General features: G+C 35.8%; 1 protein-coding gene across 4 annotated transcripts in view; it reads right to left on the bottom strand.

Moving 5' to 3' along the window:
* NBEA (neurobeachin) overlaps positions 1-24,374 on the bottom strand; it is a 519,980-nt gene that overhangs the window by 407,413 nt on the left and 88,193 nt on the right. For all 4 annotated transcript variants that reach the window (XM_050890741.1, XM_050890750.1, XM_050890767.1 and 1 more), the window contains exons 2-5: positions 18,958-19,189; positions 12,464-12,564; positions 12,111-12,206; positions 8,215-8,336 (exon numbers count right to left, since the gene is read on the bottom strand). In XM_050890741.1, coding sequence (XP_050746698.1) covers positions 8,215-8,336; positions 12,111-12,206; positions 12,464-12,564; positions 18,958-19,189 — 551 coding nt within the window. The remainder of the gene's footprint in view (positions 1-8,214; positions 8,337-12,110; positions 12,207-12,463; positions 12,565-18,957; positions 19,190-24,374) is intronic.

Genomic DNA, 24,374 nt, shown 5'->3' with positions numbered 1-24,374 from the left:
AGAGATGTCAAATAAAATGTTTTTGTTTTTTTTTTTAAATTACCAACAGCCAATCATTGTAAATACCATCACGTTTTTACCTGACAAAACACAAAAATTGTACTAAAATTGTGTACAATGCATCCTACTACTTTGAACAGGAGCTAGTAAGCATTTTGTTATACATTGAGAACACTCTGTGTAAAAAAAAAAAAAAAAAAAAAAAGAATTACTTTTGAAGAAATGTCTACACCTTTAAAATTTTTCCCTTTCCTAACCCTCCCAGTTACTGGACTGATTTTGTCACCATTATGGTCAAACCAGACTGTTCCTGAAATTTTAAACACTGAATTGTCCTTATATGTGTAACTTCCTGGAGTTCGGCATATGAAGACAAGAAAGCAATGACATAATGAAAAAATAGCTCATTTCTTAGCAGGACTCTTCATCTTGGAATAGAATGAATGATTTTCTAAACATGAAGCTTAGCCAAGATTTTACTTTTTTTTGCCCAAATGAATTAGCATTCTAATACAACAAGAGTTGAGAAACTGAGAACTCAAATATGTTCTCTGTTTACCTCAACCTTATAATATACAGATTATGTTAATCTTCACATTTTATTTCTTGCTAAAGGTAAAGCAGGCTAGGACTGGTCTCTAGCATACTGTACAGAAATTCTTACCAATTACCTACACATGCAGAACTTGCCACATCCAAAGATGAAATGCACAGAGACAAGAGCAGTACTGTCAACACCCATATGGTTTTATGAGCCTTTAACTACCTCCCATAGCAGCTGGTATACAATTTTACTACAGATCGTTCATAAAACCCTTATGTTTCATTTCAGCCAGTTTCTCAAAGCAGCTACTGGATGTTATTACACTTCAATAGCAGGTAAGCATTCTTCCATCCACTGGTGAAACTGTTTAGTGAATCTGGCTTCTTTAGATAGCATTTTATGAGCAATTTAACATATGATCATAGTACTGAGATTGAGAAGATATTAATTCGTTCTTGCCTGAAGGGAAAAAAAAAAGTTTTCTTTTCTACTAACTTTGGAATTCCATTATGTGCTTTTGCAACTGTTCTGCATTATCTCTATTATTATTAGCTCTAGAGAAGGACTGAAAAGTCTAGACGGCTTGCTTTGTGGCTTTTTTTCTTTCCTTGTCCCTACATCAGTAAAAATAAAATTGAGAACATTCTTTCAGAAGTTTTAGCCATTATTCCATTAAATAGTTGTGGAAGCACTTGGATGTTTTAAGGACAAAAAGCAAGTTATGCCAATCCAGTCTCAGTTCACCCTCTAATTCTTTCACAGAGCCCAATACACAATTTGAAAGAAAGCATCTCTTGAAAAAAAAAAACCAAACAAACCCCCCCCCCCCAAAAAAGCCCCCCAAAAACACACCACAAAAAACCCACCAAAACCAACCTTAATATCTGGATTGATTTTATCTAATTCCAGGCCTTACTTAGAAGTAAGGTCACCCCATCTCCTTTTTTAGCAGAAACAAGTATAGAGATTTAGAGGATGGAGACTTCCCAGTTGAGCGTGCTTAAGGTTAGCCCTAAATTCCTAAATTTGCACTTCCTTTATGACAAAGAATCTACACCTCATTTCTGAGGAAACATTTCCAATGTTCTACTAAACTGTGATTTTTATTATTATACTGTGTCTTATTATAACTGTGATAGTCAAAGTGACCATAGTATTTTGTGTCTGAAAGTCTGAATTTTCCTATTTCGCTGTCTACCCACTGGATCTCAGATTAAATAATCCATCAACATCAGATTTTGCATAAATTCTGAAAACAGAAGCCAACAGCATCCTTACTTTCATCACTTTTTTTTTTTCTTGGAAGGTTTCATTATAAAATGTGTTTTCTAGAGCACAGTTCACTCCAGAGTGTTCTCTGAATAGTACCAATTTTTCCCACAGCCTCTTAGAAGGAGCAGCAATTCTTAACTGTAAATTATATTCCAGTAATGCTTTTGCCAAGATTTCAGGAAGTGATCACATCACCTTTACTCTCTTCTCTGTTTGTTCAGACTATCCTTGAAAAGATCACATTAGCTCTTTCAGCTAGAGCAATGAAAAAGCAGTTTATGGTTAGTTGGTTACCTACAATAATCCTTAACATCCTTCCATAATTACTGCTTTCTAATACATAACTACTAGTTCTGTAAGTATGGCACCCATTATTCACTGCTAGGTATATGACGTTGGTTTGCTTATACTAAAATTTGTGCTATAGAATTCTGAATCTTACCATTTGAACCTGACTGCTGTGCAACAAAGCTTTCTCCTTATTGTTATTTATCATCCATGCAAATGTCAACAACTTCTAATTTTCTTCCAGGATTGTCACACTCATTTTGTAATTGGTAAGCAAGCTACAATACTGTTCCAATACACAAGTATTAACAGACTGACACTTAGCAGCTGCCCAACATCATCCTCAGAGATAAATTATTTAAAAAAACCAAAAAAACCCCAACAACCAACATACTGGCTTACAGTTCTTGAATCAGCACTTGGCATTTAGCTAATTACAGAACAGTAGCAGTTTTCCCTCACATTTGGCAAATGTGAAAGCATTTCTTTGCTTCCCTTCTCCACTTTTAAGCATTAGTTTTCACGTCATGGTCAAGCTGATGTAACAGCTCTCTCCCACCAGAAAGGCCTCTGGCCACTTCTTCCTGCACTCACTTAAAGCCTGTACCATACCTAAGAAGGTGACTGGGAATAGTCAGCATGGATTTACAAACTGGAAATCATTCTTGATCAAACTGATAGCCTTCTACAGTGAGATGACTGGCTTGGAGGATGGAGAGAAAAGCTGTGGATGTTTTTCCTGACTTTCTAGCAAGACCTTTCAACACTGTAATAACCTCAATAACAAACTAATGAATGAGCTACATAAGTGGACAGTGAGGTGGTCTGAAAACTAACTGAACTGCTGGGCTAAAAGCATTGTCATCAGTGGTATGAGTCCAGCTGGAGGCCAGTTACTACTGGAGCACCCCAGGGGTCAATACTGGGACCAATCTTGTTCAGCTTCTTTATTAATAACCTGAATGGTGAGACAGAGTGCACCTTCAGCAAGCTTACAGATGATACAAAATTGGAAGGAGTGGCTGACACACCAGATAAGTGTGCAGTCATTTAGATGGACCACAGCAGGTTGGAGAAACAGGCCAACAAGAATCTCATGAAGATCAACAAAGGGAAGTGCAAAGTCCTGCCCCTGAGGAGGAACGGCCCCAAGCACCAGTATATGCTGGGTACTGACCAGCTGGAAATCAGTTTTGCAGAAAGGGACCTGGTGGTCTGTGTGGACAGTAAGTTGACCGTGAGCCAGTAATGCGCCTTCATGGCAAAGGCAGCCAGTGGTATCCTGGGCTGCACTGGGAAAAGCATTGCCAGCAAGTCGAGGGAGGTGATCCTTCCCCTGACCTCAACACTGCAAAGAACACATCCGGAGTATTGTGTCCAGTTCTGGGCTGCACAGTACAAGACAGACATGGACATACCAGACTGAGTCCAGCAAAGGACTGAACGATCAAAGCCTCTGACACATAAAAGGCTGAGACATGGGACTGTTTAGCTTGGGGAAGAGAAGACCTGTATAAATACCTGATAGGTGGGGAGTAAAGAAGACTGAGCCAGACACTTCTCAGTGATATTCACTGAAAGGACAAGACACAATGGACACAAATTGAAACTGATAAACTTTTTCATTGTGGGGGTGGTCAAAGACTGGTACAGGTTTACCGCTGAGATTGCAATGTCTCCATTTGTGAAGATATTAAAAAACCTGACTGGAGAAGGTCCTGAGGAACCTGTTCTAGCTGACGTTGCTTCCAGCACCTCTGCTTCAAATCAGAGTCTTCTTTGAAGTTGTGCATGCTACTAAGTTATTGCTTTTAAAATAGAGATTGTTTAAAAGACAGATGACTTCTAAGAAAAAACTATGAAGAAAGAGTTAGTTTATATGACACATTTTTCACCTAGTTAAACAGAAAAAGACATTACATGCCCAAAAAGCAAACTGAAAGAAAATAAATCTCTGCTTTCGTATCTTCATCTTGGTGGTGGTTGTGTGTGACAACCTATCATGTGGCAAAGTCTAAAATCTGCGTAAAGAAGTTTAGATGGATGATTTAGTTTGAATATTTTCCCTGGTTTTAATCTTTAATTATGGCTTGGTTTAAGCCACTACGTAAAAATGACAGATGTTTGCATTGTTCCTAATTTCCTCCTGAGGTTGGCATATTGTTTCTCTTATGTGTATTACATGCACGTTACATTTACACAGACTCAATTTTGGCATTTGATTTCTTTAAGACTGACTTCTTTCTGTGGCTCATATGAAGCACTTGCAAAGTTCCACCTTGTTAGTCACAGAAGTTTTATTTCCCACTCTTGATAAATACTCTCCTTTTACATATATTCCATAACAAGAGGTAACGTAAGAAAGTGAGACACTGAGCTATAATTAAAGATTTGTGCGTGCAAGAGTGTGTGTGTGAGATGAGTCATTCATTCAGCACGGATATGCCCAAAGATTACTTGAAGAGTCTGTGCATGCAGCAAAATACCTATGCTTACTAGAGAGGTTATCCTTTATGCACTACAATAAGAGAGTTGAAACTCCGTATGTTTTGGGGCTATACTTTCTCTCCAGGTTTCCAAGCTGCAACAACAAAATATAGAAGACATTATTTTGGTATGTTCTGGGTTACGAAAACATAAAAGACATGAAAACAAAGAAAAGCACACATCAACCATGGGGAAAGATAAACTCATAGAAAAAAAAGTTTTCTTACTCTGCTAGCCTCTTTATTCTAATCAACCTAATAAACAGATACTATATTCAGTTACTTACTATACATAAATCATACTGTCAGTGGACATTTTTTAAGCAAACATGGAAATGTTATGGTTGTAGCTAATAAGAAGTATTAGAAATATTAGTAATATTCTTTAGAGTATAATGTTAAGGTGAGACCTAGAATTCTTTTAAAGGAAGAAATTCAGGTTTCTTTGATAACTCAAAGGGCAGCTTTGTGGGGTTTGTTCATTGATGTGTTCAAAAACAAACACTCTAATCAAGGAAAAATCTGTTTATTAAAGACAGATGTCTGAGTATACGTGGCAATTATTCTAAGCTATACCGCTTCCTTGTAGCAAAGTGAATATAGGCTAGAGAAAAAGGTCTAAATCAATAAAAATGGAACCAGAAGTAAATTCCCTCTGACACAGACAAATATGAAGTATCCATAAATATTCAGGAAAGCTGAACACATGGAGGATTTTAAACTATTTCAATGCAAAAAATACGTCAAAAAGCATGCTCAAAAATCTTAGAATTCAATAAGAATTGTAAACACATCATAATAAACATCAGAACTACATCATGGCAAAAAAACTGTATACAAAAATAAATAATCAAACATCTGAAGTTATTCTAACCTAATGCCATTGCTGCTTCTGCATTATATTGGAATCAGAAGGAATCATATTCATCATTCAGGCTAAAGGTCTTTCTACACTACTAACCATAAGAAAATCAGCATACATCATGGGCTGTGCAACTCTGGAGTATGCTTTTCCTGTTCTGAGGCAGTAACAAATTCTCAAATCAAATACACCACCTAAAGTTGCCAATTCTGAAATGTAAATTCTGGCTGAGAAACAAATGATCACATTAAATTCCTGTATGCATGTTCAAGCCTGTAATTGCATTTGTTACTGTCCTTGACAGACTGAAAAAATAAATAAAATATAGATCATACTAATAAACATAGCTATACCCAACAGCTTGAAAAAATCTCCATGGTAAAATAACTATAGCACTTAGCAGAAAATGGACACATGGAAAAGCATTATCCCAGATGGTAATTTAGAGAAAATGTATTATTTTTTTTCTTCAGAATAAACCTTAATTATTTTTAGTCAGATATTTGTTCTACAAAAAAATATGAATTATTTTGATTTTCCAAGTAAATGCACAATCAGATTTTTATGTATTGATATTTCAAGTAGCTTCCTGAGACAACATCTACTGGTCCTCTCCTCAGCTGACTACTAAAAACTTCTGCTCTTTAGACTACCTGGAATGACTTCAAAGTGAGAAATGTTACTTTTTGTTACTTCCCTCCTTGTGCTACTCCTGCTTTCCTGAGCTGATAAAACTTGATAGATCTTGCTTATGTCCAATCCTCATCTGTCTGCAGAGCTGATATACAGTCTTTAAGAATATGAGAAAAGATAAGCATACTAAATAGCAAATACATGAAGAATAAAGAATTGCTGAAGAAATTACCAGCATGTTCTGACACAACAGCAGGTGCCTTATTTTCCTCATTCCTTTTTTTCTTCAGCTAAGACAACCATACTTGAGCAGATATATAATTAATTTCTGAAGTGAAAAAACTTTTTTCATGATTGACTGTCGTGGTTTAATCCCAGCTAGCAACTAAGCACCACGCAGCCGCTTCCCCCTCCCCCCTCCCAGTGGGATGGGGGGGGGGTGGGGGGGGAAGGTAAAACTCGTGGGTTGAGATAAGAACAGTTTAATAACTAAAGTAAAATGAAATATACTACTAACTAAGAATAATAATAATAATTGTAATGAAAAGGAATATAACAAAAAAAAGAGATATAAAACCCAAGAAAAGACAAGTGATGCACAATGCAGTTGCTCACCACCCGCTGACCGATGCCAGAGCCGCGATCCGCCCCTCCCAGCCAACTCCCCCCTGTTTATATACTGGGCTTGATGTTCCATGGTATGGAATACCCCTTTGGCTAGTTCAGGTCAGCTGTCCTGGCTGTGCTCCCTCCCAGCTTCTTGCACACCTGCTTGCTGGCAGAGCATGGGAAACTGAAAAATCCTTAACTTAAGCGCAACTTAGCAACAACTAAAACATTAATGTGTTATCAACATTATTCTCACACTAAATACAAAACACAGCACTGTACCAGCTACTAAGGAGAATTAACTCTATCCCAGCCAAAACCATGACACTGACCAATAAAATAAACACTTTTACTATTATAGTATAATTTCTAAATATCAGAGGACTTTATTAAGGATGTAACTGTTATTTCTATTTTTATCACAACAGCAAACCTAAGTAAACTAAAATAGTCTCTCCTGCAACTAATGTATTATGAAATATAGCTTCCATTTTTGGGAACAGGTATCAGTGAGCCATTTTTACATTCACAAATCTACTTTCTATTACCTCTAACTAATGTGCAAACAGTGCGCACTAACAGATTTGTTTTGTAGTACTGACATCAGCCAAGAATCTTAAACACCAAACAGAAAATATGACATTCTCAGTTTATAGCTCTAAGAAATCATATATTTTAAAATCCCTAAAGAAACCACCACACTAGATTTTATGATTTATCTACAAGGCACATGTCTTGCATCTGATGCCTGTAAATGTGGAATTTTCCACTTACTAGAATTGTTGTGGCTGGACCAAATTGGATTTTTACTGTTTTGGGGAAGTCAGGAAAGCTCTAAGATAAGAGTCTCCTAAAGAATGTCACTAGGACAGTTCAACCTTAGAGAAAACAGCTGCGCGAAACCATAATGATAAAGAAATTTTAAAACAAGTGCCTCAACCAAAACAGACTACCCTTGAAGGACATGATATACATGATCTCAGAACTGAGTATGTGCAAAAACAGAGGGCAGCCAGCGGACACAGTGAGGAAGAGTACACCCTTCATCCAGAGACCCCTGACGACCACCCGGAGACATAAACAGACATGCACAAGAGACTTTTGCATATGATAATGAGTTCCTGGAAATCTGATGAACATGTATAATGAGTTCCTGGAAATCTGATGAATATGTATGTATAAGCTTGTATATAAACTATGCAATTAACCTGACCGGACACACACAATAGGAGAAGATATCCCCTGTGTGTCCAGTGCTGCAATAAGGAATACCTACTTAATAGTCCCTAGACTATTGAGTCTTTGATTTCAGCCTTTCACGGCAATCCATCCATGGATTTATAAATTGCAAAGCAAAAGGGACAGATGACTTTGGAAGAGTTTGTATACAGTAAGCAGCCATTAAAATCTGCAGATATTTTTGGGGAAAAAAGCATGTCAGAAACTAGAAACAATAGGAAAGATTAACTGTTAATAGGAAGCCAAAACAAACCATAACTGCAGCATTATAAGTTACTTACCAATAGAGATAGGGTTTATCCTTATCTACATTGATATTGTTTAGTGGATCCATACGAAACCAGGTGTTAAGAGTAAACCCATTTTGATAAGGCCACTTCGCAATAGGGGGCAATGCAATTGCCTGGAAGGAAGGAAAAAAAAAAAAAAAAAAAGAAAAAGGAAACAGCAAGTCAAAAACTGAATTTTTTGAGAAGTACTGTTAAAGGTAATGCCCTTCTAAAATCCTGTCATTCTAGATCTGCAGATCTGCTTTAACTTTCAAACATTAAAGAAGAATATAAAAAACCCTCCTTCAAATAGTGCTTTTGAATAAATGCATTAGTTTTCCATCTATTTTAAAATACTTTAATTTTTAACTACATAAATTCTACCAACAGAGGACATGAAATTAAATTTGTGAATGGGCAATATTAAGAGGAAAAAAATAGAAAAATTACTTCTGCAGAAATTAAACTATAAATTCAGCTTTCAGTAAGTATTCATCTCATCAATAGACTTAAACATTAAGATCAAATTAATCTCAACAGATAGTACAATAGAGATTCACTGTTAAAACTACAGTATAAAAAAGGTTGTTCTCTGAGATTTAAGAGCACTATCAAGTTTTTTTTCCTATGAACACTTAGTAAGGTAAGAGACTGAAAATTTTACCCCCATTCTCAGTTAAATACTTTAATAGTAAGGCATGGCCTGGGAAGAAATTTGATTTTTTCAGTATTTTATTTTTATGAGCTGACTGATGAAGAGGTTTCAGAGAATTCTTTATCCCTGGGCAAGGCCCTGAATACCTGATCTAACTCTGAAGTCAGGCACTCTTTAGGGAGGAAATCAGACAAGATGAACTTCAGAGGTCACTTACAAAGTAAGTGTTTTCTATGATACCACTAAAAGATAAAACATTTTTTTCCCCTCAGTATGAGAATTCTACACAAAATGAAGTAATTTTAAAAATTTAAGAAATTAAATGTAATAACTTAGAGGTTACTGTAGTAGGCACTAATTACAATAAATTCTCCCTCCATCAGAGAAAATATAGAATATCTTACACAAAAGTAGTTAAGGAATAATAGCCTTTAACACTACTTCTTGAAATAAGTTGTATATTAATGCAAAGCAGAAGAAAATAATTTTATAAATAACAATAGCATGTTATTTCTGAGTGTATTTAATCGATATTTTTCAGTTTCAGTAAGACAATGTAAACTCTTACTACACTTTAAAATAATAAAGACTAGTTAATTAATCCTTGCACTGATGGTATTGTGTTCTTATCAAAGCTATGAGTGATACTGACTGAGCACTGGCACACGTTGCCCAGAGAGGTTGTTAAGTCTCCATCCTTGGAGATGCTCAAAAGCCATCTGGACACAGTCCTGGGCAGCCTGCTCTAGGTGGCCCTGCTTCAGCATAGGGGGGTTGGCCAAGATGACCTCCAGAGATCCCTTCCAACCTCAACCCTTCTGTGATTCCGTGTGATACTTACGAGTCACAGTTGGAAATACATTTTCAGGAGTGCTCAAATCTTGTACTGTCTCAGTTCATACTGAACACTACAAAGAATTGTAGCAAACTCATACGTTGCTTAAAATGAGAATGGACATGAGTCTTTGGGCGACAGAGTCAGAATAACCACACTAGGATTCTATGCCAATGTAGTAAAGTATGTAAAAAAAATGGTACAGAGTTGGACTGACTTTTCATTATATTTATAAGAAAGGCAATTGCTGAAAGAGTTTTAAGAGCAGAGAAATAGGTAATTAAGAATGATAGGGAACTCACAGTAAATTTTATAATTAGGTACAGCAGTGTGCTCAGATTGTGCTAGTATTTGACTAGACAAAAGAAATAACACCGATTCTGCTGCTAGCCTGGTACTAACTGCTCAGTACAAAACGTTTCAAAGAACTCCTTTGGGATGTCACTCCTGCCTCCTGAGAGGGAGTTCCCTGCCTGAAACAGGAAAAGAGCTGCTTGATGACAAACAGGAACACCACCCAGGAATAGTACCACCACCACAAGGTGTCCTTCTAATGGAGTGACTAATGCCCGACTTACACAGACTGGCAGAAACAACAAAGAACTGGGAAAAGCCCTTCAGCTGGGATAGTGAAGCAGCTCTCACCAGCAGATCAGCAGACTGGTTCAGTAGACACTTGGCTCTTTCATACTGCCACTGAAGTCTTGGTTATACAAGGAGCATGCACTCAACTTTAAAAGAGGGCCAGTCTGATATTTATCATGCCAAGTAAACATTACGCTGTTTCTCTGTCTGATGACATCTCTGTGCATCACACCTGAAAACCTGAACTCAGTGCTCAGCAAACTAGGTCCTATCCAGTCTCTTTCTTCTAATGAAGTGCTTCATTTTCTGGGTCATTTTATAAGCAATTGCCCTTGGCCCACTTCAGAGGATGACTCCTGTCCAGAACTTCATAGTGTAATCCGACATGCACTACTCAAGAAACGTAAATTAGAAACTCTTATTTCTTGATTTACAGGTGTGCAGTCAATGATGAGTGGTATGTGAAACAAGATCCTAACCAAGGAAAGAGAAATGCCTATTGTGCATTTCAATCAAGAAACTTTATGCTCCTGTAATTGACACACCTCTTTGGACAGGGAGGAATATTTGAAATTCTTCCCCTGCAAAACTTTTTTTGAAGCTCTGATACAAAATTAAATTTAAGAGAGACATTTCATCAGGGTTTGTCTCTGAAGCCCAGAAATGTCAAAGCAGTATGTGTCATTGTGGACATTCATATTCTGCAACAGCTGTCTTGCTGCTGCATGTACTTTTAGGAGAGGTTAACTGTGGTTTTAATTTAGCAATAGCAAATGAAGCTCTCTCTTTCAAAACTCAGTAATTAATTCCTTACACAATCCGCCCTATGCATTTTGCCGACACATCTGTTTGTGCAGCTGAATATCAAACAAGATCAAGGAAGTGATCCAGCCAAAAATAACCCAGGTGAAAAACAGTGGTTTTCAGCCAGTTTATCTCCCTGATGTAATATGCCACACCAACAGCTGTATTCACAAAGAACAGGAGGTGGTGGTTTATGCTTCAAGAAAACTATCCGTGCTATTGACGAAATACAAGTAGAACAGCCCAAAAGAGGCTCCTACCACCCTTCATGCACTGGCATGAAAAGACAGGGATCTTAGCATTATTTCCCCTTAAAAGATCCCAAGTTCTACCATAAGCATATACTATTCCATACCAGAATGGAACTGAACCTCAAATCTGGATTTCTCATTTTAAGCATTTGTATTTACTGCCTTAATAATCATATTTATAAATCTGCATACAATATTTGAATTTATTTGTAGGTTTTTCTGAACGTACATGCAGTGAATGGAAGAGAGAATATCTGTTTGAGAAGGTTTAGAAAGGAATACAATTTCGTCGTAAGTTATCTCAAAAAGTAAAGCCAAAAGAAGACTGCATTTAAATCACTGACTTGAGGGAAAGGAAACAGCTGATGCAGTTCAGACAAAAAGAAAAAGATATAATAAAATTTATGACTAAGCTGTCACTGTAAACTGTAATGACATGGAAAAGCTCATCCCCATATTTTCCTCAAGCCTCTGCTTTATATAATATCAATTACATTATTCAAATAAAATAACACTGTTCTTTGGAATTTTCAGTTTTCACTTTTATGATAACTTCGCTAGACAAAAATCTGCTATTTGACATTGAATCCTCACAAGTGCAACTTCTCAACACTACAACTACCTTGCAAACCTATGGAAGGCAAGGTCTACACTACTCAAGCATGTATTTCCCCTGCTTGTTTCCTTTTCAAGAATTTTCAAAACCAAATGAAAGGAAATGCAAATGAGGAGCAATTTATTTGTTTCTCAAGTTGTAGTATTTTGGTTGAAAACTTACTGCAGCACTACAGCCTGGGAAGTTGAAAAAGGTATCAGGCCCATGTCTCTGTGGCATCTGATTAAGGACTGATAATAGTTTAACTGCATGTCTTGGCTGTGAAAACAAGAAAATTGCACAAAAGTCAATATAAGCATTTTTGTACTCTCCAGGTTACAATGGAAACTGGACAGTTTTCAAACAATACAGCAAATTAACTCTAAACTAGTTAGCAAAAATACTTCATAAACATATGTTCAGTCAACATTAAAAACCAAAAAAAAAATTCAAGTTTATATGTCCCAGGAGACAATTTAGGTTAACTTCAGGCTCTAATGGAATGACACTTAATGCTTTATCTGATCACAGCTTACCCAGATTCCATTTTCGCCTCGAAGCATGCTGAACAAAAGCTTCAACTCTTTGACAGTGATGCTGTAGCTGGCAAGAACCCCCAACATATCAACTAGAAGATCTTCAAAGGAAAATAAAGTTATTCTGAACTCTGAATTTCATTGTTTTGACAAAAAAGCTGAAAAAGTTAATACCTTTAAAAGTGTATTCACAAATTCTAAAAAAATCAAACTTAGTTGCCTTAAATATTTTACAAAGGATTTCATATTCTCATTGTTTTAGTTATTTTAGAAATAAATTTACATATGCAGTTTTAGATTTTGCGTCACACTTTGAACAAAGTATCTATTAAATTGATGAAGAATTAATTCTTCCCATTTCACAACATTCATCATACATTATGAACTTCTTGCTTGCTCCTTTCTGTTACATACTTTTGGGATAAGGATTTCTTCATTCCTCTGAAGTTAGTATTTATCAAAAATTTCTGACCTAAAAGATGTTCAACATTATTCTTTAACTTAAGCACAGGACATTATACTGAGAATTTTTATGGTTCCCACAGTTTTGCTACAGTCATAATGCTTCCAATTTTTACCAGAATGAAAGGCCGGGGGGGGGGGAATGAAACCACAAAAAAAACCCACAAAAAAATCTCAAAAACATCACAGTGAGAAAACAATAAAAGACCACAAATAAAAAGAAGTGATCAAAATTGCTAACAAATTTATGTAATACAGCATTCATTAAAACATCTCAAAACCCATAAACTTTTAAAGTAATAGCATTACATAGCCTGCCTTTCAGAGAATATCAGGTTTAAAGTTACTGCTAGTGCTTGGATCTTTATTTTAAAACACAGAATTTCATTTTAAGAATTTGTTAGCTTGTGGGATGCTGGACCTCGTGTTATACTCCACACTTTCTTCTGGAATAAAAAGCACTACTAAGAATTACTACTTGCTCTAGCAGGAGGAAAAACAATTTGCTTATCTTCACAGATGTGGCATAAGAAATTTAATTCGAATAAAGCAGTGAAAAACAGAGTTTCCAAAATAAAAAAAGGTATGACACAATAGAATCAGCATTAACAACTTTTTCAATCTGCTCAACAATCAGAAAATTCCCCCCATAAAACTTGTAGAAGACTTCAATAAGCTTATATCTTATTTGCAGGACTACATGTTCTCCATGTTCATTAGTGAAAGGACGACTCTTACAGCTGCTGACAAAGAGTAGTCTTAAAAAGCATCCATCCTTTTCAAGGACATTTCACATTGATATTCTGTTTTAAAACAAATTTTCCTCTGCAAATCCCTACGTATGCATTTTTGAGTAAAACCATCAATATCTATTTAACTTGTTCCACTATGAAACCAACCTCTGGTCCTCTAGTAAGCAAAAAGCATGTGTGAAGCATGAAGTATCATTTAATTTACAGGAGACATAGTAAGCTGTTCAGTAAGTGAAACTGCATGTCAGGAAAGGCAAAAGAAAAACACTGCAATTTGCAGACATTTTCACCATACGATCTGAATATATTCCTAATGTTCAAGTATAGGCTTTTTTCCCCCTTTCTTTAAAGGAAGAGTTTATTTAATCTTCTCTTTAAAATTACTGCCACGCTATATTTGTGACAGAATTTCTTAAAGGAAAGCAAAACAAAGCTAAGAAAACTAAAACCTCTTGTCTTTTACGATGGTGAATTCTATGACTCAGCTCCTCCTCTAGTACCTACAAGCATCTGCCCCCCTCACTGTACAGCCTCCAGCCTGCAATGTGAAGCTGGCAGTGATTGCACATATTGTACGTGATCAGAAACTGAGAACAGTAACACACTGAAAACTCAGAAAGGGAAATCAGCACAAGTGAATACCAATCTTTGGCTGAGAATTTCCCAATTCTTATTTTGTAGTCTTAGCTTGCTTTTTAGATCAAGCTATTTCAAATTTTGCTTCCTTTACAGAGAAAAAGTGTTGTGTAGAAGCAAAGTTGTTTGGTGAAAATCAGAACACCATTAAAAAAAAAAATCTTATAACGTAGATGAGAAAAGCGTAAATTAGTACAGTCAAACACAGAATTGATTGGCAGGTTTTTAAAATTACTGGACATGTGCTGCTTTGTTTCATTGTTATAGCCCTGTACTACCTTATGGCACAGAAAATTTCTTATTTCTACTGAAGATGTTGATAACCCACAGTCATTAGAAATACATATTTATAAATAATGAATAAAACATTGATGGACAGAAATAAATGTAAGCTCCCTAACAACGTAACTCTGGGTAAAACAAAGACCTGGAAGACTGAAGCCCAGTAGGTAACAAGTAAAGATAAATCAAAGAACATCTGTGGAAGTTGAAGCACTTAATGCTACTTAAAACTATTGCTGTAAACGCCTCTAAAGAAGGTTTGTTTCTTGTTTCAATATAACAATACTTAAAAAGAACTATATTACATAACTTTAGTCATTCAAAATCTCATATAAAAGAGTCAGGCCACATCTGGTTTATAAATCCTAATAATCCACTCATCTATAAATGGACAAAGGTCACAAAACATACTACAACTGGATTTTTTTAATGTTTCCTTCATTTTTTTATATTAAATAAGATCACATATATAACTGGTATCTATGATCTCATTCTAGAAACAAGATTGTGTAAAATAATATTAAGTCCAGAAGGAGAAAACAGGCACCTTTTCTCATTTTTAATGCATTTCTAAAATGCACTGAATGCAACAGATTTTATTTCTGTTAATGGCACCTTCTGACTACTTTCATACTAAGCAGTTTATATATGATGTATAAATTAACCCGAAACCTTGAAGGAATGCTTAGTTCAGTCATTTAATATGAAGATACAATGGTAAAAGTCTGCCTGTCTTTCAAGTAACAATGAGCATATATCAAAATGAATGCTATGGCATTAACTTTAGAAGACATATTAAACAGCATTGGAAATGCAACTTCTGGAAAACTACCCTCATGCCTCCTTAACCTTTTAATAACAGACAGCCATGAAACTGTGAATTTTAACTCTGTTGGTGAAGTAAATTAATTTCTGCAGGTTGGCAATAGAGAATGTGATGATTTTGCAGTGTTTCTTATGGAACCAGTTGAAAGATAAATGCTTGTTAACAGCCCATTAATGACAGAGCAGTCAAAAACTAACTTTTGCTTAAAAACTAGGAACTGTTTCAGTGGTTAAGAATTCAGTTCCAGCAATTTTAGAACAATTACCTACAGCATCACAACAGAACTGTGGGAAATAAAATGGGGCTCAGGGGAGACATCTCCACTCTGTACGAATTCAGGCTACTTTCTCATCCACCATTCAGACTTCTCTGAAGGAACTACAGACACACTATCCCAAAGAGTCTCTCAGAGCAGATGATCTGCTTCACTACTCATCACCTGGAAATAGAGAACCGCAAAAAGTGAATCCCTCAAGGAAGATCCTGTGCAGCTGTTAAAAAAAAAAAAAATGTGCCAATCACCTATGCAAATATTTTAGTAACCTTTTCCCCTTAACCACTGATAAACTGGCTGACCATCCCCTATCTTAGTATAACAGATTATCACAGTACATAGATGACTTCTAAGAGGTGATGCTTCTGGAAAGCAAATTGGAGTACAAGTGGCCATGATCCCATTTGGATTGCAATGAGACTTTCAAGGTGATTAAGCTTTTATTCTTGACCACAGAATCTGCAAAAGCTCAAGAAGTGAGATATTTAAAGCGCTGAGAAGCCTCATGAATCTGATAGTCTTCATCTAAACAGACAGACAAGTTCTCCTCACCACAAAAGATTCGGTACATGTTTATTTGCTCTTGTCTTGCTTTCATTAAAACAGAGAAGAGTGGCTTCAGACTTACACTGGTCCCGAAAGCATGCTGTCAGAACATAAAACAGAGATTATGCCTGTCTTGTCTATTTAAACCTTATCTAGGACTAATCACAGTGTTTCACAAAGGAACAAGTGAGATGACCTAATAACAAACAAACAACTCCCCAAAAAAACAAATAAAAAACCAGGAAACCTGTACCCTTTACAGATGATAAAAGCCAACTGCAAAACATTGGGCTGACAGAGTACTAGCAACTGTTTTGGGAAGAAAGTGGTACTGACTTCCTAGGAGTAAGCACTAACACAGCTCTTGTTCAAAACATCCTCCCTGAATGTCAAAAATCATTTTGCCACAAAATCTCTTACTTTATTCTCTGGGTTTGAAAAGTTCATTAAATATTTGGGGTAAAGCAATTCTGCAGTCACCTGGTGTCAATTATGACCTCAACATCTGCATAGTAGATTAGGGAACACAGATAGTGCATTAGTTGTCACTGATTTTGTCGTCAAGTGCCTACCATTGAACTAGTTATTACATGACCATATTTATTACTTCTGACTTATTACCAACATTGTTGCCATTTATAAAAGGGTGGTGAGGTGCTGGCAGAAATCAAGAGATAAAAGCAAAATGACAAATTTGGTTGCTTCCATATCTTTGTCAGAAAAATTCTCAAAAACCCCACATTCTCATCTATTTACAGTTATCAGAGAAAGACCCTACAAAGCGTGATTCAGTTAAATCCCTGCTCATGATATATATAGAAGACTATTCAGATAATTTGACACACATTGCAGAGCTAAAATGCCATCAGAATTCCAATTTTCAGTTTTGATTTTAAACTAAATATGTGCTCTCTTCGTCCGTGTAAGTATACAGAAGAGCAAGCTTACTGATGTTTTCTCTGCGGAAGGTCTCTTTCTGAAGTACTGTGTGACCACTCTCAGAAAAAGATTAATGGGGTAGAGGCTCCATTAATTTTTTTATTAATGTACTACCCCTGGCTTATATTAATAGTTGTAAATTCAGAGTGATTTTTCCAATTCCCAAATGCTCCTGGAAGCCAGATCCTATACTCTTGATTTCTGATTTCTACAATTAGCTAAGCATTTTTAAAAATTTCTCTCTAATGGGGACATCATTACAATTATATATGCCACATACAGAAGTAGTATTTAGGGGAGCTCAAACTGGACAGATTTTATTGGTATGATTACTGATGTAAGCACATTATTTCCATGAGTGAAACTCTGAAAAACTTCAAGATAGAAATGTTTGTTTTCATCAACTAAATGTCTTATATTTAACATGGAATAAAACAACATCTTTGCCCTTATACTATTCTGACATATTTACAAGTCCTGCAAAAGAAAACATACTTGGTGAAAACCGTTGGTTTGTGAATCTATTAATCTGTTATACTTCAGTCTGAATCTCGCAGTACAATACTTAGCAGAACACTTCTGGCTTTAGCATTTACACATACATTTCTAATCAACAAGGTGCTTGCTAAGACTTGCTTTGAAATACAGAATGTAGCTTTTTCAAATATTCAATATTACAGACATGTTTATACTGAAAAAAAAGCCAAGGACAAAACCATTCCTGAATAATCCAGCTTTCATGCTGCTGTTATCCTCCTCTTGTTTCTGGTCTGAAATCCTTGCTGGGTTACTGTTCCACAAAGCCTATATGTGTGTCAGGAATCAGATCATCAACTAAAATCTTAGAATTATGGAAGACAAACCTCTCGAATCTTTCAAAAATGCCTCACAATTTAAGTATCCTACTATCAGTCCCAAACTATATAAAAATTAAGAACTACTTTCACACTGAGTTGAAAGAAACTGATTGGCTTAAGTTCCTCCCCAAGAAAAATGAGTAGATAAATACTAATCATATGTAGTTCTCAGCCGCCATATTTAAATGTGACAACCAAACCTGCTCCTCTAAACAAGTAATTCAGGATTACAATCTGTACCCTACTTCTGAGAGGATGTAGTATGGAATAACATAAACTCCTTCAAAAGTACTCTGAAAAACCTTAGCTGTGCAACAACTTCATCACTTATTTTCAGTAAGCAAAGTATGCTATTTTTTTAATGCTGTAAAAAATTATAGGACATTAAAAACCACAAGTATAAAAACCAAAGAGATATTATAGGGAGCACAGCTATACATTATGAAATGATTGTTTAATATAATCCAAATGTCCAGCATTCAAAGCTACGAATAATTTCTGATATGCTGTCAGATGTGGGTTATGTTTAAAGTGGACCATAATAATAACTCTAACATCTGAATAATTCAAAATGATCAATGCACTTAAAAACTAAAATATTACCTTGACAGTTAAGAAGTCTAACATGTACCGTCCTTAATTATGTTCAAAATTGCTTTTTTTAATCACTAAGATAATGTTATCTTCTCAGATGAATTAACGGGCAGTTATTTTAAACAACGGATCTACATATATTTTAAACTAAGAATATATTTTTTGTCATTTTTCTGAAATCGATAAAAAAGTACTTCTGACTCAACAGCAGTACTAACCAAAATATCACTTTAAGTAAAAACCAAGACATGCCAAACCCTTCCATAATCACAAAACGTTGACAGTTCAAGAATGCAGTAATTATTTTGTCAGTTGGCAATTTATACCTGCAATCATGTCGTCCACAGTACTCATCTTCAGCAGTACCTGTTCAATTAAGCCAACTTCCGTGCTAGTCTGTAAATTACGGACACTTTTACGTAGAATTGCTGTGAACATACTCCAGATTTCTGCTTGGCACGTTACATCACAGTGCTCCAAAAGCTCTGACATGCACGTAATGCTCTCTGCATCCTGGATTATAAAGTTCATCTCTAGATCAAATTCGCCACCAACCAGCTACAAAAGAAAACAAGAACAGCATTACAACATGAAATACATAGTTTAGTGTCTTTCATACCTTCATTGTGACCAACACTGAATATTTTTTGCATGACGAGAGAGATAATTTTGATAGAGAAACTCACAGCTACGATCTGCAAGACAGCAAATTAACAATCATGCTATGCAAAACATAGCTTGTACAAAATAGACACACTAATATAAAATACTACCTTCAAATTTGTCATAGTGCTGAATACAACACTATCATAAAATAAAATAAAAAGATATTTGAAATATTCCTTCCTATAAAGTAATTGAAATGGTAGCCTGGCCCAGAGAGATGTAGTGCAGAAGCTGGAGAACCTGAAAAGTTCAAAAGCAATTGAGGCTTTCCTACAGTTCTCTGAAGAGAAATTTGCCTACTCAGAAATAAAAAGACACTAAAAATAACTTAGCGAAGTTTTCTCCTGATAGAAACCAACATTTGCCCTTAGTTAGGTGTTTGCAAGACCTTACTGCCCTTTCCATTGTACCACCCAAATAGTCATGCAGTCATGCTCAGAAAAAGAATCAGTGATCTGCTCTGGACCAACGCAGACATGGAAAACTTGCTTAATTATGCTACAGATCAGTTCATCGTGTGGCCAAGGAAACCTGCTGCTGGTGCAAGGGAGAGACAGCACTGGCAGAGGAACAAGCACTCAGATGAAAAGTGATTTAACAGCAGTACTGATGAAATTACAGCCTGACTTCTATCTACCCAGAGACTTGCAAAATGCTATCCAAAGTCCTGAGCTCCAATTAAACAGCACAACTACCAGGCATGTCTTAGGAGGGAGGGGGGAAAAAAAGAAAAAAGAAAAGTTAGCAAAAATTTGCAAAAGGAATGGAATTCACCAATTTCAATCAGTCACTTCCATAACTTAAAAAAGATGAACTCAAAACGCCTTACTGAACCAAATATGAAACTTAGTCTAAAAAAAAAACCAATCCCCTTTTAATGGCAGAAATATCTTTCAATTTTGAAGGAAACAAAGCATGACTCTCAGGCATCCTACTTTATCCTAGTAACCTTGAAGAATTTTGAAAGTACCAATGTTAAATTTCAGTAACTGCAAATATATTACCTAATTCAGAAAGGCAAAAGCACAGAATAAATTAATTCTAAAATAATTTTAAGACATTCTTTTCTATTTGTTTCAGGAAGTTATATAATTACAATTGCAATAATAGATTTTAAATTAAAGATATTCAAAGAATTCATCTCTTGTAAGTGTATAATTTCAACAGTCACTTTTAATAGAAGGCTATTTCATAGCCTATTTAAAAGCAGTTGGTATTGCCTTCAAATTAAACTCCAAACAAGAAGCAAGCTGAAATACTATGCAAACTTTTTTTTGATGGTTAAACCTATGCAAATATTCAAAGTCTTCTTTCAGACCCAGTCTTCAGACAGAATTAATACAACTAAGCAAGGACTAGCTTTGGCTTCTACCCTAATTCATACTTTTCATTCACTTACAAATTACTTTTCCCCTATCAATTAATTGCTAATAACCAATTTATAATTTTCTAACATACAAGCTTCTAATATACTAAATATATAAACTGACAACCTCCTTAGTTCTCCCGAGACATTTAATTGAATTCAAATAAAACTATTATCCTAATTTAGAACTTGTGACTGCATATCATATATTTGCATATTTGGTAAACACATACTGTGTACCAAGGGCAGGTAATAAAACTGTCAAAATTAGCAGCACTTTATTTCTATGGTCATTCTTTAGAATCATGAAATAGTTCTACAGAAGAAAACACACTTTTCAAGAAACCCAGCTGGAGTTTCTATTTCTGAAAACAGCAGTAACTGGTGCATACTTCACCAGCAAACTGGGTTATTGTTTTTTCAGATATCTCTCCACCTGGACGAGCCTCTCTGAGTTTACGTTAAAAACACAGAGGTAAAACAGGCACCTGTAGAAGACAGTCAATTAAACTCTCTTAGATGCTTATCCTAAGATGAAATGAAGCACCTTCTGGAAGTCTCTACTTCTTTCCATTTCTTTCCATGCAGGAAATCTAGGATGAGAAAACATTTGTGGAGTCTCCATCCTTGGATACATTCAAAAGCCATCTGGACATAGACCTGGACAACCGGCTCTAGCTGGCCCCGCTTGTGCAGGAGGGTTGGATCAGAGAACCTCCAGAGATCCATTCCAACCTCAACAATTCTATGATAATATTTCGATATACAACTTTCAGATACATAATTTAGGTGAGATGAATCCCACCATTTGTTTTTGATAACAGATGGACCTAAAACCAAGGAAAAAACTAGTAATACCTCAGTTGGAATGCAGAGGTTCAATACAGACTGATCCCCCTTTCCTCAAACACTATTCACTGTAAAATTCTTGTAAATTAATAAACTAACATAGAATGGTTAAAACAGACTAAAATAATTCACAACAGACTAAAATAATTCAAACTGTATTTGCTTGCTAATATAAATTAATATACTAATATGTAACATTTAAAAGACCGAAACTGAGCTCACTGTATCGATCTGAAGTGATGGGACATTTCAGTGCTATTAAAAACAAGCTGTCTGTATATATAAAACATCTCACTGAATCTGCACCAAAAAATACACTGAATGCTAATAAAATTGGTTTTATGGAGAATCTTCTACTGGGCTATGGACTATGCAGTAGGTACAACAATTATTTTACTTGTCCATTTTGCAGCAAGAGATTTACAGTCCATCAGAGTGACTGCTTATTTCACCAAAGAAAACATTAAAATGTACCTGATTTGTCCTTAACTGCAGTATAAGCATATTTCAGCCACTAACAATGATCATAATTATCATTAAAATTAACTTCCTCAATAAAGGAAACAAAGTAATGAACTAACTAACTGTCATGGCAAAAATTTAAGAAGGCGGGGGGATGGTTGCTTTTTTAAAGCAGTCATCCTAAAAATCAACTTCCATTAAAAACATTAACAGTCATGATAAAAAGAAATCTAAGACGACAAGGAAAATCTAAACAAAAATGACGTGAGTATACAGAAATAAATGACCATGGTTAAAGTGTATTCAAGAAGTAACACAAAGTAACCACCTTTGCTTTAAAACATGAAAAATAAAATATAATTCAGCCAAGAAAAGAAGAACATTCCCTAAAAAAAAAAAAAAAAGCATTCTCTAACAACATTTCTGCACCTGCATTTCCCAAACAAAAGACAGTAGGTAAAGAGGGATAACCAGTCAGTCTTCACAACAGAGGGAGGTTACCAGTGGACAACCACAGCAATAATGAGCTGGTAACAAGTGTGGATACTAATGAAAGGACAGAGTTTGCTGAAGAGCCAAAAATCATTAAATGCAGTTAAAAAACACCAACTACTGAGAGCTGCAAAGATTTTTCTGACATCAAGTGGCCGGGCAACAACATATAAGAGTTCAAAGTTAGTAAATGCAAAGTAATACCACATTATTATAGTTTTACCCCTATGTACAAAATGACAGGCTCTCAAATCTGCTATTATCAAGCCAGAAAAGAGATCTTGGAGTGCCTGTGGGTACTACTTTAAATAACTACACCACATTAAAAACTGTTAGTAGGCAACTGTAAAAATTCATAATGAATTTGCAACTTCCTAACCTGGGTACAATTTTGGATGCAATACCACACACAAAAAAGTTAAATCATACTGCCATAAAGTAACTTATTTTTAATATAACATGTGGAAGACTTCTGTAGTAAGACAAATTTCAGCCAGAGTACAATATGAACACTAAGATAGAAATCCTTACAGGAGCCAGTATACCATACCATAAATCAGTGCTCTTTCCATATCATAGATCTCAAATACAATCTTTTTTCTTATGTCAAACACTCAGTCTTACTTTGCATTCTTCAAGTGAACGTTTAAGATTCAGTAAAGACCATGCTTTCACTGCTATTAAGTATCCTGAATTACTGCTTGTACTTCGTCAAGCTCATGTATCACTTTTTAACTATTCTGCATCTCTCACAGCACAGCTGTAAGAAATGAAACAGCAAACTAATGTTCAGATCATGGTTCCAAGTCAGATGAATATAGCCAACAAACATAACTCCTCCTGAAGATGTACTGAACTGGCAGTTATAAGCAAATTAGGCTATCTTCCCTATACTGAGGTTGTTTACAATGACAGGTTGACACTCCTTGCAAATTGCTACTCCAAGAACCTATCTTAACCTACACCACCATCCTCAAAAGCAGCTGCACTACTCAGAATCTCCATTTTTCTGAATACCGTGGCCATTCTTCAGTAAGCTTCTGCCATTCATTATGCTATGCAATAAAAGTGTTTCTTCCTAAGCTGCCGTTCTATGCAGAACTTAGGTTGGTCTTTTATGTCCTTTTGATCTAGAACAGAGGTGAAATACTCCCCCAAAACAGAGAAGTTGTCTACATATCTCGATAGTATATTCAGATCAGTTCTCAAAATGGAGTAAAATATGTGCTGCTGAACATCTAGAATTAAATTGTTTACTTGTGAAAATCGGAATTCTTCAGAATCAGATTATTCAAATCAAGTTCTGAAGAATGGATTGAAACAAAGAGAGAACAGAATAGAATATTTCCATTGGAAGGGACCTACAACGATCATCTAGTCCAACTGCCTGACCAATTCAGGGCTGACCAAAAGTTAAAGCATGTTATTAAGGGCATTGTCCAAATGCCTCTGAAACACTGACAGGCTTGGGGCATCGACCACCTCTCTAGGAAGCCTGTTCCAGTGTCTGACCGCCCTCTTGGTAAAGAAATGCTTCCTAATGTCCAGTCTAAACCTCCCCTGGCACAGCTTTGAACCATTCCCATGCATCCTGTCACTGGATACCAGGGAGAAGAGATCAGCACCTCCCTCTCCGCTTCCCCTCCTCAGGAAGCTGTAGAGAGCAATGTGGTCGCCCCTCAGTCTTCTTTTCTCCAATAATAGATGGCTTCTCAACTTGAAAATTCATCAAATGAACACAGAAGGAAAAGAAAGATGGCAGTCAATCTTAGAAGAAATAAACAAATGGAACATCAGGATGATAATGCTACTGAATAGCGAAAAATTCAAAGAAAGCAGAGGTCAGAATTTATTCTAGGAGGAATTTATAAAGAAAGCCCTGAAGACATGAAGACTTTTCAACACAAT

The sequence above is a fragment of the Gymnogyps californianus genome, chromosome 1 (assembly GCF_018139145.2).
Source record: "Gymnogyps californianus isolate 813 chromosome 1, ASM1813914v2, whole genome shotgun sequence".
Taxonomy (NCBI): Eukaryota; Metazoa; Chordata; class Aves; order Accipitriformes; family Cathartidae; genus Gymnogyps; species Gymnogyps californianus.
Note: the sequence above shows the minus strand (reverse complement) of the source record. Positions and strands in the feature narration are given on the sequence as shown.